General features: G+C 38.6%; 1 protein-coding gene across 1 annotated transcript; it reads left to right on the top strand.

Annotated features, from left to right (window-relative positions):
* The first annotated feature begins 413 nt into the window (after window positions 1-413).
* On the top strand, window positions 414-17,491 carry vtg3 (vitellogenin 3, phosvitinless). Its single transcript, XM_087782534.1, has 28 exons — window positions 414-477; window positions 573-593; window positions 669-820; window positions 2,673-2,924; window positions 2,987-3,148; window positions 4,427-4,575; window positions 4,650-4,800; window positions 4,877-5,034; window positions 6,244-6,409; window positions 7,306-7,431; window positions 7,517-7,735; window positions 7,881-8,098; window positions 9,230-9,327; window positions 9,398-9,522; window positions 9,589-9,690; window positions 9,756-9,875; window positions 9,945-10,134; window positions 10,337-10,424; window positions 10,499-10,684; window positions 11,341-11,443; window positions 11,531-11,699; window positions 11,944-12,053; window positions 12,129-12,200; window positions 13,498-13,704; window positions 14,691-14,836; window positions 14,916-15,054; window positions 15,139-15,233; window positions 17,259-17,491. Exons 1-27 carry the CDS (start codon window positions 414-416, stop codon window positions 15,226-15,228), a joined length of 3,783 nt encoding a protein of 1,260 aa, XP_087638660.1. The 3' UTR covers window positions 15,229-15,233; window positions 17,259-17,491.
* The last annotated feature ends 969 nt before the right edge of the window (window positions 17,492-18,460 follow it).

The raw sequence follows: 18,460 nt of genomic DNA, 5'->3' as shown, positions 1-18,460 counted from the left end.
AAACATTTTTTATTTGCTCAGTCACTTCCTAAACTTTGGCGAGTTCTACCAAAGTGTTGGGTCCGGGCGGAGAGAGAGCTGGGAGACACTTGGGGAGTCGGTTGTTCCTCAGAAGAGCAGACGCTCTACAGATGCTGGAGAAGTGAAGCATCTTCACACACATGGCTGCCTCGCGCTGAACGTCCCTCCGGGTTCCAGCAGCTCTGAAGAAACTTGTTTACTTCATTTACCCACTGATTAAAATCCTTTTTCTTTTTTTTTTAGATATACCTTTAACACCAGCGTTTCAAATACCTCCAGGGGGTCACCGCGACTGTGTCACAGGTCGATTTGACAACAGCAGTGTTTGCTCTCTGGTCGGAGCCAGATGTGTCTGTTCAAACATAACCTCTGTTTATAAAGAGCTGGATGGGATGTTGACCGGCACCAGAATCACGATGCGGACGCTGATCATCTGCTGTCTGGTGGCTCTGGCCAGTAAGTTTTTTGTTGTTGTATTGTGTGTCAAATACTTCTCAAACTGCAAATGTTACCATAAAAACAATGTCTTATTTTTTTGTGTTTAATTCCAGCGTGCCAGAGCGTTCGCTATGGTGAGTTTTGTCGTCTCTAGCATCAAATCAAAGTTTACATTCCTGTAAGAAAAAATAACTAAATGTGGATTCCAGACCTGGACCTGAACCCTAAGAAAACCTACCTGTACAAGTACAACGGGTTGGTGAACTTTGGTCTGGCGATGCCAAACCTGGCCGAGTCCGGGGTGAAGATTTCGTGCGATGTCAAGATCGCCGGTGTGTCCCCGAAAACCTTCGTCCTGCAGGTGAGACGAACACACAAAGGAAGAAGTTTTTTTTTTAATTTCCATTGATGCTGTGATGTCTAAAATGTATAATCTTTTATTGTATTTATTTGTTTTCACTTACTTCTCTATTTTAAAGGCCTCTTAAAAGCTTATTAGAGAGTCAATAAAGAACTTTGATGTCCTATTGGACCTCTTGAACACTGGAACCAAAATGCTTTTTTAACAAATTTAAATCAAATGATTGAATAAATAACTGGTTAAGGAGAAACATATTATTTGTGTCTTTCAATTATTAAATAAAAAATAAAATATTACATTTTAATTTACTTTACTTTAATATTCACTTTATTTACACTAAATGCCTCTTTTTAACTTTTTATATTCCAAAAATCAAAACTTCTCTCTGCAGTTTTAAAGTTTTTTATTATTTGATAACACAAACAAACACTGACAGCTATGATACATATTAAAAGCACTCAGTGAGCGCAGACCTCCATCAAGCAGGTCGTTTCCACCCATATTATTCTCCTACGGTTGTTTTAACTTTATAATACCATTTTTTTATCATTTGAAACATGGAGAATTTAAATAGAAATAACTTTTCAAATTATTTTTGGTTACAGAAAAGTTTAACAACAGCAAAAACATTTGAAAAGGAGTTTGTGAACCAAAGAGAACTATTTCTCATAATGGAAAGTATGACTTTATTTTTAAATGACTTTTTTTTTATTAATCATAATCATTAAGATACGTTTTTAAAACAAAATTAAAATATGTTATATGCGTGCCCCCAAATTTTCCAAATTCATTTTCCAAGGGATTGATGAAGATATATCTATTTACAAAGTAATGCAACTAAAATATGAACATATACTCAACAAAAAGAAAATTCTGAGTGAGTGCGTATTACCTGACTTAATAACAAGAAAGAGTATTTTCAAATCTCATTTTTTAAATATTTATTACACTATATACTAGTGATGGTCTCTGCACTATTTTCTTTTGTTTTGAACAACTGTTCTAATGAAACATCACATCATTTTTTAACTGATGGCGCCACCTACTGACCTCTAAACAACATGACACTGTTTCATGAAGCTTCATCAGACCATCAATACTATGTACTTGTATTTCTAAATGATTAAATGCCAGAGTTTCTTGTGCACACTTGCTAATAGCAGCTGGAATTGGCTCTATTCTTTCAATATCTGGCTAATTAACTGGTTTAATCAGCTATTTATTTTCTCCTGGTGCTAATATGGCTTGTTTCCTTTCATCTGAATAGCAAATAGAAGTGGTACTTTCTTGACTGTATTAAAAATAAATGTGTACTTAAAATGATTATTGATTTGTATCCCTTTGTTCTCTCAAGAAAGTTACAGTATAGAGAAATTTAGGATTGAAAATGTACTCAAATGACTATCATATTATTACACTTGTTAAGTGTACCCGTAAGGAGGAGTCTGACCATGAATAGATCTGAAAGCAAGAACCAGAATTTTAAAATTGATCCTGAAAGAAACTGGCAGCCAGTGAAGAGTTTTAAGGATCAGAGAAATGTGAGTTCTTCTACTAGAGCAGCTCAGAATTCTCGCTGTAGAGTTTTGTATTAACTGAAGACGATACTTCTTGTTGTTGTTGACTTACATGCTATTTTTAAGACTAATTTTGAGATATTTATTAATTTGATACACACACAGAATGTAAAGAAAATTAAAACATCTTGTTTGACTTCTTAATATGTTTTTTTTAAGGTGTTAAATGTATTTATTGGGATCAAACAAGTGATGTTTTCTTTTAAATTCAGAATATGGAAAGTTTTTGTATCTATAATCTCAGGAGAATATTCTTCTCTCCCAAATCCAAAAAGGTTTCAAATCTGGTCTTCGAGGAGTTCAACGGGTTCCCGGGCAAAAACGGCTTTGACGCTTCCCCCAAACTCAGCCGCAGAATCGCCGCCCAGCTCGTCAAACCCTTCGCGTTCGAATACGCCAGTGGACACGTGGGCGACATCCGGGCCCACGCCGAGGTCTCCGACACCGTGGTCAACATCGTGAGAGGCATCCTGGGATTCTTCCAGGTCACCGTGAAGACCACCCAGAGGGTCTACGAGCTGGAGGAGGTACGTCTTCCGAGAGATCCTTCGATGGATACCATGAGCGCCTCTTTTTATTTTCCCTCCAGTTCGGCATCCACGGCAAGTGTCAGAGCAACTACGCCACCGAGGAGAACCTGGAGACGAAGGTCATGACCGTCACTCAGGTCATCGACGTCGACAACTGCGTTGAGAAAGCTGCCGTCTATCGAGGGATGGCCACCGCTGTGCTGGATAAAGTGGCCAAACAGGTGAGTGAGTTTTTACGTAAATAACTTAACGTCCAACATCTCAACACTGTAATAGAAAGATCCAACTATGTAAGAAAAGTACCAACAGAACATAGAAGCTCTCATTATACAGAAGTTTTAACATTTTGGCCTTAATGGCTAAAAATACCTTCTATGAAGGACACAACGAAAAATAAAAGTATCACTTGCGTGCGCTGAAAAGACAGTTTCAAAGTTTGTGTTAAGGGCTGGACCAACGATTGGGGGTGAGTTACTAAGACTGTGTGTTTTAAACTGGCAATAACACATACAAAATGTATGCATATACGTACCTTTAAAAACTGATACATTTTTCCCCGGGGCAAAGTGACCCGAAGCCCTGAAAAATAATGTATTTGTTGTTTCCCTTGTCTTGTGTTAAAGAGCAACTAATGTGTTTATTTAAGTGTGTTTCATATTTAGCTCTATTGAAAACGCTTTTTTTATGGAGGTTATAATAATTTAATCTTGTTTGTCATGACCACACCCACTCTGCCGTGATTGGTCAAGTCACAGCATGTCATCAATCCTGTAACACTCCACCTCCAAGGGACTCGTTGTATAAACAAAGCGGGTGTAATACAGAGGTCTGGAATAAGAGTAAAGATCATTATAATGTCATAATGGACGTCGCTCTCGTAACCTCTCGTTCGCCCAGATTTCAGACAGGGAGTTGGTTCTTCAATCTAATAGGGTTTTAAGACACAGGTAAACAAAAAAAGTGATTCAATATTATTAAAGTAAGTAAGTAAGTAATATTTATTTATATAGCGCTTTTCGAGACCAGGGTCACAAAGCGCTTAGACAATCAAAACAATACTCAAAAAAGTACAGACTTTAAAGATCAAGATAATACTGAGAACAGCTTAATTTGAATATTTACTCTTAAAATATTCCTTGTGAAAGTAAAAACTATTATCTCACTTGAAGAAAACTGTCTTGATAAATTGATTTTTATGTTTCTGAATCGACAGAAAAACTTTTCGTAAAAACTTGAATCAGACCTAAAATGTTTGCAGAGGATAGATGTGAAATGTGAGAAAGAAATGCATGATTTAAGTCAAGTTTAAAAGCCATATTTGAGTCATAATTGTCTACGAAAGTAACACACTGCTAGTGTCTATAATGGACTACATATGCAACTGTGCTTTGCCGCATCATTTTTAATCATAAGAAAAAAGCATGTTTTGAATAGTAGGAACGTCCTTGATCTCGGCTGACATCCCAACATACAAAACAACTCTGCTTGTGCCGGTGTAGAGAGGAGAATCCGTCATCTCCACGGTGAGGAATGTGTACACCGTCAGACCCACAGCGGAGGGAGGCATCATTACCGGAGCTCGCGGCATGGAGCGTCAGCACTTCAGCCCCTTCAACGTGAAGGGCGGGAGCTTCAAGATGCAAGCGACGTACGGCACGTCGATCCTGACACAACGGTGGCCGACTCCCATGCAAATCCTACGCTAACATTCTGAAACCTCAGGAAGGAACTGGTGCTGGTGGGAGAGAGCGACACGGCGGCAGGACCCGACGTGGGCCCCTTGGAAAGTCGGGGGAACATCGTGTTCAAGTTTTTCGACGAAGGAGCTGAAATCCCAATCCTGATGCAGGATTTGCAGGATCCGCTTCCCAAGGTGCCCTTGACGCCCGTTCTTGGTTAATATCCCGCAGACATTGGAGTTGTGAGGATTTTCCCTTTTTTTGTTCCAGGCCATTGAATTGATCAAGCAGCTGGCCGAAGCCAATAAATACCAGGTGGACAGTGCCACGACTGAAGATGCCATCAAGCTCTACCAGCTCCTACGAGTGATCCCTTACGAAGGTCTGGAGGGGATGTGGAAGCAGTTCTCCTCAGATCCTGATCAAAGGTCCAGTATGGAAGAGATGGAATTTCACTCTTTATTGTCACAGAAACATGCAAAAATAAAAACAAATATTTCAAAAAAACACATCAAAAACAAGAACAAATGTTAATAATTGAACAATGATACAGATAATACTGTTAAGAAATCAAATTCTAAATAAATACAAAATAAAATAAGCACAAAAAAGTGATAATAAATAAATCAACAAGATGAGTACACATAAGCAGAGTAATGGAGGTTAAATCAGTTTTATTTTGGCTTTTTATTTATTATTTACTAATCTTAAAAACAACTGTTATTTTCCACTTCTACTAAATGACATTAAACTTCACAGCCTTCATATAGTTTCTTTCCGTCTTTTATATATATTTCTGTCATTTATATATATATATATATATATATATATATATATATATATATATATATATATATATATATATATATATGGTCTTCCAGTTAGATAGATACACAGACGGACGGACGGACGGATGGATGGATGGACGGATGGATGGACGGACGGACGAACGGACAGATGGATGGATGGATGGATGGATGGATGGATTGATGGACGGACGGACGGATGGATGGATGGATGGATGGATGGATGGATGGATGGATGGATGGATGGATGGATGGATGGATGGATGGATGGATGGATGGATGGATGGATGGATGGATGGATGGATGGATGGATGGATGGATGGATGGATGGATGGATGGATGGATGGATGGATGGATGGATGGATGGATGGATGGATGGATGGATGGATGGATGGATGGATGGATGGATGGATGGATGGATGGAAGAATAAAAGGTATGATGGATGGATGGATGATGGATGGATGGATGGATGGATGGATGGATGGATGGATGGATGGATGGATGGATGGATGGATGGATGGATGGATGGATGGATGGATGGATGGATGGATGATGGATGGATGGATGGATGGATGGATGGATGGATGGATGGATGGATGGATGGATGGATGGATGGATGGATGGATGGATGGATGGATGGATGGATGGATGGATGGATGGATGGATGGATGGATGGATGGATGGATGGATGGATGGACGGACGGACGGACGGACGGACGGACGGACAGACGGACAGACGGACAGACAGACAGACAGATGGAATGGTTGTAAAGACAATAGGTAACTACGCTGACAGTTTGCTGAACAAGTCTCTCCTCCATGTTCTTCAGACGCTGGTTTTTGGACATGGTTGTAGAAGTCACTGATGCCAGAATCCTGAAGTTTTTGGAAAACCGGTTCCAAGCTCGTGATATCACAGTAACTGAAGCTTTCCATACATATATAGTGGCAATAAACCATCTCAAGCCGACCCCCGACCTGGTAGAAAAGGCGAAGGTGATGTTTTTACTTATTTACTTTTCTTTTATGAACAAATACATATTCAGGTTTACGAAAAATGTACCACTAGATCCTTGCATCTGTTTTATAATATGGTTGTTGAAGGCATATTTATTGTGTGAATGCTGGGAAGCATTCACACAGATCCTGTTTTCTTCTGACCTATACGTTGTGCCACTTCTCCTCCCACAAATTTTATCCGATTTGAACCATTTAAACTTTTATCAATTCAGCTCATTTCCGAAATGCGGGCTTTGTTCTAGCTTTCTTTCATCTCTTCCACTCTTTCTTTTATTACTATTTTTCTAACCCATTAATTTCAATGGGGAAAATCTTATACTTTTACTACTAATTCTACTACTACTTCCACTACTACTTTTACTACTACTTCCACTACTACTTTTACTACTACTTCCACTACTACTTCTACTACTACTTCTACTTTTACTACTAATTCTACTACTACTTCTACTACTAATACTAATACTACTTATACTTTTACTACTACTTCCACTACTACTTCTACTACTAATACTAATACTACTTCTAATTATTCTACTAATACTTTTGTTATACTACTTCTACTTTTACTACTAATTCCACTTCTACTTTAACTAATAATTCGTCTAATACTTCTACTACTGCACAGCAGGGCCAGCATTCACGCTGCATTTTCTTCTGGAAATGCACTATTTCTAGTGATTTCTTTACCATTCTAACGGCGCATTTAAACAATTATTTTGTGTCTTGAACATAGTTTCAACCAACCACACCATACTGTTTATTTACACTGCCAATAGCTCTTCTTCTACAATCTCAACAGCTTACTGTTATAAACTTTTGATTGGTCTTTTCAACATTCCCTCAAAAGATTTTTCTTGTTTCTTGTGCAGATATTTCTGAAGATGCCCTTCAGCAAGTCCGGTGAATACCTCTGGAATGGTGTCGTGCTCGGCTATGGCTCTTTGGTGTACAAGCACTGCGCTTACTACACCCCGTGCCCAGTCACTGCCGTGCAGGTAATAAAGGCTTCCATCAGTACCTAACGGAACAATTGAAAGGCTAACAAAAGCCAATAATGATCCGCTCACTGTGTTTACTCAGCCACTGCTGGACATGGCGACGGAAGGCCTGAGGAGCAGAAACGAGGATGACATGGTTCGGACCCTGAGGGCTCTGGGGAACGCAGGTCATCCAAGCAGCGTTAAGACCATCATGCGCTTCCTCCCTGGAGTCGCCGCCACTCCTGTGGATCTCCCGCCACGAGTGCTAAGTGCTGCTATCCAGTCCATGAGGCTCATCGCAGTCAGGGACCCTCACAGCGTGAGTGGGAAACTACTTTTTTACAATCAATTCCCCTTAATCTTTATCATAGGGTTTGAAGAGAGAAAGGGATTTAAGTGCCTGGATTTGTTGGGTATTTTCGTTGCTGTTGAAGGAGCGAGACTAAAAATAAAAACAATTCCAGGTCCAGGACATCACCATGACTCTTTTCCTGGATAAGAACCTTCCCGTGGAGCTGCGCATGTTGTCCTTCATGGTGCTGTTTGAGTCCAAGCCCTCTCTGGCGCTGGTGTCCACGGTGACCTCTCACCTGCTGGAGGAGAAAGACCTGCATGTTGCTAGTTTTGCTTATTCCTACTTGAGAAGCTTGGCCAGGTCCAGCACTCCTGACAATCACTTCCTGTGAGTATCATAGCTGGGAATTCTGGGAAAACATTTTTTATTATTTCTATTTATTATCATACATTCATTTATATAGGGTTAGTTCACCTTAAATTCACTCATTTTCTACTCACCCTCATGTTGACTAAGGGTTGCGATTTTTAGAGCTATAGACATTTAGGCTGTGCTCCCTATAGCACTTTTTGGCACTTTTCACGATCCGTAGCGCATACATCAAAACTTGCAGCTCGATCGCACTCGCACTGCTATTATTTTTCTCATCAGAATATACATTTTTTGCGACATAAATAAAAAAAAAACCTGCGATAAATTTCCCATAAGGAACGAATGAGACGAGGTTAAAATTCCATATCTGCAATGTTTTTCAAACATCTCCTGCTATGGCATAAGTTCACGAAGAAACACCATTCAAACTTTAAAACGTAGATAAAAGTCCAAATTATTAACGTGGGATTTGACTCTTTTGTAGCTTTCATCGTTTTTTTTGTCATGGGGTAAAGTGCACAGCCCACTGTCGCAATTTCCCAATGGGAAATTGTCTAGGTTCATTTTAATGTAGCGACTGGAGCTCAGTCGTCTTCGTCTTCATCTTCGTCCAAAAAGACACTTAAAAACATCCAAATACCTCCATACTGCTCGGCATAGTTGCTGATAGTTACTGGTAACTTCCGCTACAATCAAACTAAGAAAAAACTATAGATTTATTGAATTATTTTTCCGAACAATTCCTCTTGTCAAGGTTTTAATACAAGAGGGACGTTACTGACGAGCAGTATGGAGGTATTTGGATGTTTTTAAGGGTCTTTTTGGACGAAGATGAAGACGAAGAAAACTGAGCTCCAGTAGCTACTTTAAAATGAATAAACATTTTTGTCTATAACTCTAAAAAAGAACAGATTACTCTGAAAATAATCACAATTCTTATTTAACATGAGGGTGAGAAGAAAATTAGTGAATTTTGGTTGAATTATCACCTTAACTCAAATTATAACTTTCTATAGTTCTAGTTAAAGGAAAAATGTCCTCTTTTGGATTTATTTCTGTGTATTTCTTGAGCCTCAAAACCGCTTCTGTGAATATAAAAAAATATAGAATTGTAAACTAATTCATGGAAATATTTTTTGTCACCAGCTCTACTGCTTGTAGTGTTGCCGTGAAAATCCTGTCGCCTAAATTTGGCCGCCTCAGTTTCTACTACAGTAAAGCCATGCGCATGGATTGGTTCAGCGGTAATTATGAAGGAAAAAAAGAAAACGTTATCATACCTTTTTTTTTACAAATCAAAAAATCTCCCGATAGATGATTTCCTTATGGGCTCGTCGATGGAAGTCTTCATGCTAAGAAGCGCCACGAGTATCTTCCCCACTGACATCCTGGCGAAGGGAAAGTTTTACTTCATTGGAAGGATCTTACAGCTGCTGGAGGTACTTTTAGTGTCGTTTCCAATGCTCTCTTTCCTTATTAAATGAATATCTTGTTTGCTCTTTTAGTTTGGAATCCGTGCGGAGACGATTAAGGACCTCTTTGGCACCAGCATTCCTGGATTCACAGGCGATCTCAGTTTCAGCGACTTCCAGGCCGTGTATGCTGTGGTGAGTACAGAACTAAAGAGTCTAAAGCATCCGTTCATCTGTCAGTGACAATTCTCCCACGTTAGCTTGAGAACTGGACGACCCTGCCTGAAGACAAGCCCGTGATATCCGCCTTCTCTCGAGCCTCCGGGCAAGAGTGGTTCTTTGCTGATATCAAAAAACAGTTTATAGCTGATGTCGTTAAGGTACGTCTCTGATAACCACGAGATTGCGATTTCCTTCTTACGTGGTCGTTTTGTATTTTACGACGACAGGCTTTCAATCCGGCTGCCGGGAAAGACACTCCTTTGTGGGAAGCGTTGGAGAGTTTACAGAAAGGATTTTCGTGGCATTCAACCAGACCATTCCTGGTTTTTGAGGTCCGCTACTTCCAAGCCACGAGTCTGGGTCTTCCGCTGGAGATCAGCAAATACTACGAAGTATTGAACGGGATCAGTGTGAATGGTAAGACCAATTTGTTTTCAAGCAGCTGGATTTTAATCTTTACGACAATAACAATTTGTCTCTTGCTCCCCTATTGTAAGGACAATGTAATTGCAAAGTTTTGTAAAAACTGCCATATATTAATCGCCATATTATTCACGCCACTTTAAAATATTGATGTCATTTTCTCAAAGTGTTCCTAAGACGATAACTGTCGTTCTAGCCAAAGCTTCCATAACTCCTCCCATATCCTCTTATCTTGGACAAATCTTGAATTCTGACATCACCCTTGAAACTGACGGATTTGTTGGGTAATAAAAAACTTAGTATTATTCGCTAGTGTTTGTCGGTTTTCATGCAAACGACCTTTCCTTTTTATCTCCAGCTTCACAAAGGACTTCTGGGTATTCTACGGCATCAACACCGAGCTTTTCCAGTGCGGTACCGAGTTCAAGAGCAAAACGCCGGTGGCTCTGCCCTGGAAGTTCGCTGCAAATATCAACTTCAGACAGAAGAAATTTGAACTGGACGTCCCTGCGTTTAAAAAGGAGATTGTATTCTATGCGATCAGGTAACGTTGTACAATTATACCAAAGTTTAGGCAGATGGAGTAAGAAACTGTGTTGCTGAGTCAGGGGTATGTTGATCCAGTGTAGGTCAGATAAGGGTTAGGGTTAGGGTTAGGGTTAGGGTTAAGGTTAGGGTTAGAGTTACCACCACTGCATTTGTATTTTTTGGAAGGGAGGTCATTCACCCTGACCCAGAGACAACACAAGGGATACCGCAAACGCGTTTTTTTTACGCCTTGTCCCTGAGATAACAGAAGGGTTAAGTGATAATGTTTTCCAGCTTTGGCCCAGACGTGTCAAACTAAAGGTCTCTGTGCGAAATTGTTAACGACAAATTTAATGATAGCTGTTAATTCATTGCCAATTAATGAGACTTCGACTTTTTCCCATAATGCAATGCAGCATTTGAAGCTTAACTGATTAATTAAAAACCCAATGTTTAAGTGAAATTTGTAAGTAAATCTGCGTAGGAATGAATATTGGGTTTTTTGCCGTCACTTTGTATAAAAAATGAATTTACTTAATTCGTAACGACTTGTTATCAATGTAATAAAGTTATTATTCGCCAGTTTGTTTTAAGGATTCTGTCTTTAAAAAAAAAAAAACTTTATTTTTATTTCCATAACTGCAAAGTCATGTCCTTTTCTTCATCTTTTAGGTCAAACGTTTATGCGATCACAAGGAATATTGAAGAGTTAGCATCAGCTAAGATGACGCCCATGATGCCGAATCTAGTGGATAAAGTAGCCGAGAGTCCTGAGGTAAACCCGATACGCCGGAGAGATTTACTGAGCGAGAGACACCGTAGAAGCGTTGATTTATGTGTTATTTGTTTTGCTCCTAAACAGATGGAGACGCCAAACAAATGGCACCCCAAAGCTAAAGTCTGTGCTGAGAGCAACATTTATGGAGCTGGACTGTGTGTGGAGACTGAGTTAAGGAGAGAGTATTATCATGAGGAATATCCATTATACTATTTCTTGGGATACACCGACATCGTAGTCAAGCTTGTTCCAGGTAAACACAACAATTTAACACTTGATATCAGAAGTAAAGATCCTGGATTTATACGAACACAAATATCTTTTATGGTGTTTCTCGTCAAAATATTATAGTAAAAGTTTTTTTTTTCATGTATAATAAAAGAATAAGTCAGGAAAGGAACCACAAAAATATAACTTCAGTTTATCCACACTACACACTGCAGTCACACTATGAGACTTTATCTGTTTAAACTTTAAATATTTGCTCTTTCCGACAGTTCCAACTGCCGCTCCTGTTGACAAAATTCACTTTGAGTTTAACGCCGGCGCCAGCAGAAATCCGATGGGCACAGAAGAACTCCTCGCCACTCTGCGGATGCTCTCAAAGGTGATTCACTCTACATCGACAATATAAGCATTTATGTATTTTTATTCAGTTATTATAATGCAATATGGTTTGCAGAAAGCAATGGAACACCTGGGCTCTGAGTCTGCATCCAGCAAGATTGGATCTCATCCTACCAGCGCGAGTACAGTATGTCCAGTAGTGAACACACATACTTTTCAAAGAAAATACTTTCTCAACAGACCGATCTATGTTTTCATTCTCATAATCTGATAACTAATATAAAGTAGTGCAGATTTTAAATAAAGGCAGCGGTTAAGATGAAGGGTAGAAACAGTTAGACAAACAAATTAGACAGATTAGCATTTAAGATAATTTCAATCAAGTACCTGGTGGAAGATGTGTGACCATCATATTTGAACATATAGTAAAAAAAACAAAAACATCATATAACTCTTAACTTCAAAAGTGTTTTTCTTTCAGTATGAAAAAATGCGTTTTGCATGAGGTTTATTAATATAATTGTTCCTTAATACTAAAAAGCAGTTTAACAACCAATTAACAAAGATAATTTAAACATAGAGCATAATATTGGTTAAGTCGTGGGTATTTGAAACAAATATATATGCAAAATAACAATTTTTTTTTAACAATTTAGTAAGGAATTATTATTATTTTAATTTTTTTTAAGGAAAGAAAATAAGTCCTTTTCTGTCCGGCTTTTCACCTTTTTTCATCATATTTTTAAAACGTTTTTGAGATATGGTTGTTGCTCATATCTGTTTATTTTTATTAAAATATTTATCCATATTTATCTATTTTTTATACTAGAAAATGTGCTTAAGCCACACTCACTGAAAACTCTTTGTTTTTTTGTAGATTAAATCTTGTTTACCATAACTGCACCCGCGCTTTGATTGGTTAAGTATCAAGGTTTGTCACTGCGCGTCATCAATCCCGGAAGTCTGAAAATAAACATAATCCATACAAAGTACAACATTTGTTAATGGGAAAAAAGTAATATACCCAACCTTGGATGCTGTTTTATCACCCGTTCCAACCAAAATAAATCTTTACCCATCATCTAGCTGGTTAATGCCGTGGAAAATATGAATGGATCCATCATTATTTTGGTGTTTTAAAGATTTGACTTGGCCCTGATGTGAATTTCAGTCCACCAAACTGTAGATGACATAGTAAAAATAACAAAGGATGATCTAAACAGGTCAAATATTAGCTATAAAAATAGAGCTCTTCTCACTGTAAGGCCTCAAATAAATCTGCAAAAATAATATTTTTTGTTACATATTAATTCACTTCATTTGCTCAGATTTATTTGGAATTTTTCTTGGTCTATACTCTGGCTAGATTTCTAGCTTCGTTGAATAACGTCAATGTTGATGCATAAACTGATGTTGCTTATTTATATTTCCCACTCTCCTTAGTGTCCTTGAGCTCAACACTTCACTTGTTTATGTTTTCCCAGAACTTGCTGTCGGCCCCCGAATCCTTGTTCACATTTAAAGCCCTCGCTGTCAACAGCCTCCAGAAGCCGGAAGGGTTTGATGCAGCTGTGTACTACACACCCGAGGGGGACACTCGCAACATGCAGCTGATCGTGTCCGAAGTGGGAGAAGACACCAACTGGAAAATGTGTGTCGACACCACGGTTGAAGGCAGAGTTGAAGCGAAGGTTAGTGGTTCGTCAGCGTGTATTTTGGAAACATGTGGAGGGATGATGCACTCTCAGTGAAATAGTGTAACGGACTTGTATAGTGCAACTGTCGTGTATTAGCTGTCAATAAAATAATTAAATATGACTGCAACCCTAAAACGCAGGAATTTTTCTAGTTGCAGAGAGAGTTTGTCGTCCTTTTCGTCATCTCTTGGATGATAGCAGGCTCTGATTTCATGCTGCGTTTTAGTTTTAATCCTGATATTCAGACACACTTGGCATTTATTTCTTAGAGTTCAACTAATGTGTTGATTTAAGTGAGTATTAAGTAGACGTTGGACTCTATTGTGTCATCAGTGTCTGTTGGTACAAAACTTTTTTTTAATTGAAATATTTCATTAGATAATGATCTTTAGCCCCGCTCACTGAAAACACTTTTTCTGGAGATGAAATCTTATTCACCATAACCACACCCACTCTGCTCTGATTGGTCAAACATCAAGGTTTGTCACTGCGCATCATAATCTTGGGAATTTCCACCTCCAAGGGACTCATTGTATAAACAAAGCAGCCTGAGGTGGAGTGAAGCCATTATTACGGCATAATGGACACCCCGCTCCCGTAACCTCTCGTTCGCCCAGATTTGATGATGACGATGAGGCACGTACTGCATCATGGAGAGGACTTCAACATTTCATGTGATGAGTCAGGAGAGTTGGGTTTTCACATTTCATGCAAAAGAAAAACTGGATTTTGATCATGTCCCAGCCACACAGGGCATGAGTCACTGGACGTATATAAACAGGCCATCATAGATAGATAAGTAATGATGCTTATGTGTGAATGTTTCTTCTTTATGTCGGATTAAAACAACAAATGCATTGAAAAAAAGGCTATGCACAGAACCCAGTTATAATCGTCAGAATGTTTCTACACTCAGTTTGACTGCTTCTCAACATGTATGCCATGCAGTCAAAACCTTTTTTTTGGTTTTGTTTATGAAGGCCCACATGAGGTGGGGAGCGGAATGCCAGTCGTATGAACTGTCCATGAGAGCGTCCAATGCTCTCCTGCCAGGATCAAGGCCGGCTGTCAAAGCGAAGGTGCACTGGATCAAAGTCCCGGAGGCCATGGTGGCGATGGGGGACAGGTGAGTAGGATTAAAGACATGCCGGTGATGGTTTTAAATGAAGCAATAAACCAGAATTGGGATTCCTCTGATTACCTAGGGTTGAAACTTACATCCCGGGAATGGCGTTCCTGCTCGGCTTCTACCAGCAGAACGAGAGGAACAACAAGCAGGAGATCTCGGCGACAGTCGTCGCTGCATCTGCCGACAGCATTGATGTGAAGCTTCAGTTTCCTGAGGTGTGAGATTAAAAGCAAAATCCATCTTCTGATTGTGACATGTGGATCCATAACAATGCTATTTTTCTCTGCATGGTTCTTCAGTTCTCTGTTTCCCGGCAAGCCATTCCCTTTCCACTGCCCTCATTCGGTTTTGAGGAGCATCACAACGTCACCACCGTCATGAAACACTGATGAAGGTAGGTGAGATGATCCCTTGTTTAGAGTTGTTAGAGTAGGTATGATGATTAAGTGTAAAGTCGTACGGCATGATTTTGAAATCTCAAGATGCATCCTGAGTTCGTACTGTGGCCTGAAGCGATGGTTCCACGTTCGTGGACTAAAAGACAAGCAAATACAGTTCAGGACAGATCATGTTCCATGTCTCCAAACTCAATGAAAAAGCCATTCTTTTGTCGTATTGGAAAAGCTGACTGATGGGAGTTAATACAGTGAGAGGTTCTTGAAACTAACTGTTAGCTTAGCACCACTAGCACTACTAGTTGTTTTGTACATTTTATCCATGAACATCCAGATAGTTTTAAAACCTCGTCTAGTCTTGTCACGCTCTTCCTCCTCTCTTAACTTTCCTGTATACTCCTTTGTTTTCTATCAATTGATGGAAGGATGGATGGATGGATAGAGGGACACAAAGATAGACGGATGGAAGTGATGGATGGATCAATAGATGTAAAGACCTACATAAAAATAGAAGGATGGATGGATGGATGGATTAATAGATGGACAGAAGAATGGAAGGAAAGATGGATGGATGGACATGAAAAGATGAAAGAAAGGATGGGTTGGTGGGTGGATAGATGAAGGAGGGACAGACAGGTCGATTAATAGATCGACAGACGTACAGAAAAATGGAAGGATGGATGGATGGATTAACAGATGGCTGGATAGATGGATGAATGGAAGAATATAGGGTATGATGGATGGATGGATGGATGGATGGATGGATGGATGGATGGATGGATGGATGGATGGATGGATGGATGGATGGATGGATGGATGGATGGATGGATGGATGGATGGATGGATGGATGGATGGATGGATGGATGCATGGATAGATGGAAGCATGGATAGTAGGATGGATAGATGAATAGTAGGATGGATGAGTGGATGTATGGATTGATAGATAGAAGGATGGATGGATAGAAGGACGGACGGAAGGATGGATGGATAGACAGCGGATTGTTGGCTCCCATTGTCAATTGAAAGAACTCAATAGAGGTATTTTCTCTTTAATTATTATAACTTCATCTTTGAAGGACAACTTTGGTTTTGGTTTATAATTATTTTCGTGATAATTATTAGATCACAACAACCAAGTAGCAAAATGTTTGAGTCAGATTTAAAAAGAGGCATATTTGATCTTGACTGTTTCAACTGGAGGAGGTTGATTTACATGTTTAGATCATATTTAAATGAATCAGAGTTAAAAACATTCTGACATGGATCACATACCTAAATTTAAATGAGTTCAGACGAGAATGTGTATATTGTATAAACACAGTTATTAACACAAATACTTTATATACAGAGATGATCAGGGGCTTATTTTAAACATCATACAATGAGACAAGAATAAAAGTGTAAATCAGTAACTTAAAGCGCTGAGTAGAGATGACGATGAGCTTTATGTGAATGTGTGGCGAAACACGCGCAAATTCTTATTACATTTATAAAATAAAAGCATTTTGTTTATAAATGACAAACACACAAAGCATGTGACGGTGTATTTATACAAGTGTGTTTTTCAAGGAGATCGTTCCGATCAACTGATAACGTTCAGCTGCTTTCATTCTGCTGCTTCAAACGTGATGTTGTTTCACAAGAACGTCTGTGACTCTCCTAAAGACTTGAAGCATCAGACGATTATCATTTTGTTCGTTATAATATATAAACAAGCTCATAATTCCTTTACATTTTTTTGGAATAGCGTGAAATAGAGGATTTTTATTATTGATACATATGGACTTTGACGTGGAAAAGTACGTACGACCTCCAAGTACATTTGTATAATTCACGAGGAAAAGTTTGTGTTACTAAGCTTGTTACTAAGATTTAGTTAAGCCTGACATTATTCATCTAAAATATTGGTCTCATGTGACATCAGAAGTTTTACTATCTTTGCAAACAGAGCAGAAACTGCATTTTTAAACCTGCACCGATGCAAGATTAAAAAAATACGTTTTTTTTTGTTGTTGTGTTACAGACGGACAAACACGCCCAGAAGCAAACAGACGAGTCACAAAGTCATTTCCAGACATACCCTTGGATTCATTTTTTTCATGAAATCTGTTCACTCGTTTGGTTTGAATTAAGATCATACTGTACATTAACAACAAGATTCTCTACAATGCATGATGGGAATTATGAGTACCAAAAACACCCAGTGTGAAGCTACATTAGAGCCAGTAAGTACTGTTTTGTGGGATAAACAATAAAAAAAAGCAAGTAAACAGACTCATTAACATTTATTAAAACTCTTTTTTTTAAACATTCACTTGTGCTTATTATTTGCTCAAAGGTTTAAAGGAGAGAAATATTCCAATCATTCTTTTTTTTTTTTCAGGGTCATTAAATATACAAAAATAAACTTGTGTTTGGTTTGAAAAAAGCGTCATCCTTCAGAAACTAAGTTAAGATTAAAAAAAACAAATCATTATAATTGAGTTTCTACTTCGTCCTCGTGAACGTTTCTCACGTATTTATTCCTGTTTTTTGGCATTTCAATCGAACAGCCATCGATTCGTCCTCAAGGTCTGTGTGACCCGCTGTGTTTGGTCAACTGACCCAACAGGAGTGTTTGCGGACCTCGGTACACAAAGTCACCGCGAACCAGATTTCGCTGCTTTCACCAGCGAGAGCGCCGCGCGACCTTTTGTGAATTCAATACAATGAACCGGAGAAACGAAAAAAAACATGATTAACAAATGAGATAAATATAAAGAAAAAAGGGAAATAGTCCTTAAAACTAGTGATACTAGATGGCGGTCTCTGCATTATTTTCCTTTGTTTTGAACAACTGTTCAAATTAAACATTACATTATTTTAAAACTGATGGTTCATCAGACCATCACTAGGGAAAAATCCCTTTAAAACCTTAAAAATCAACATATATATACATATGTATATTATATTTTTAAAAGAAAAGTAAAACATTTATAACTGTCAGAAGCATTTCTACACGATATTTTGTTTTTGTTTGACCTCATGAGTACTTCAGACCAAAAGATTTGACCCACAACCCAGCACCTCCATAAAGCCATGATATATTTTGTAGTCAAAATATATAGAAAATTATAATAATGATTTAATTTTTAATGTTATATTATCAACAACTAAATCAACTCCCTTTTTTTTCAATACGCTGTTTCAACAGGACTTCATCTCCATCCCACCTTCTGCTCTACC

The sequence above is a fragment of the Callionymus lyra genome, chromosome 2, assembly GCF_982586985.1.
Source record: "Callionymus lyra chromosome 2, fCalLyr1.hap1.1, whole genome shotgun sequence".
Taxonomy (NCBI): domain Eukaryota; kingdom Metazoa; phylum Chordata; class Actinopteri; order Syngnathiformes; family Callionymidae; genus Callionymus; species Callionymus lyra.
This window is presented reverse-complemented; position numbering and strand designations above follow the sequence as displayed.

Bases quoted from the DNA above. Each gene is read 5' to 3' on its own strand.
- vtg3 (XM_087782534.1), top strand. From the start codon at position 414: ATGTTGACCGGCACCAGAATCACGATGCGGACGCTGATCATCTGCTGT. The intron at 14,837-14,915 runs GTGAGTAGGATT...CTGATTACCTAG, and splicing joins ATGGTGGCGATGGGGGACAG to GGTTGAAACTTACATCCCGG. The intron at 15,055-15,138 runs GTGTGAGATTAA...ATGGTTCTTCAG, and splicing joins TGAAGCTTCAGTTTCCTGAG to TTCTCTGTTTCCCGGCAAGC.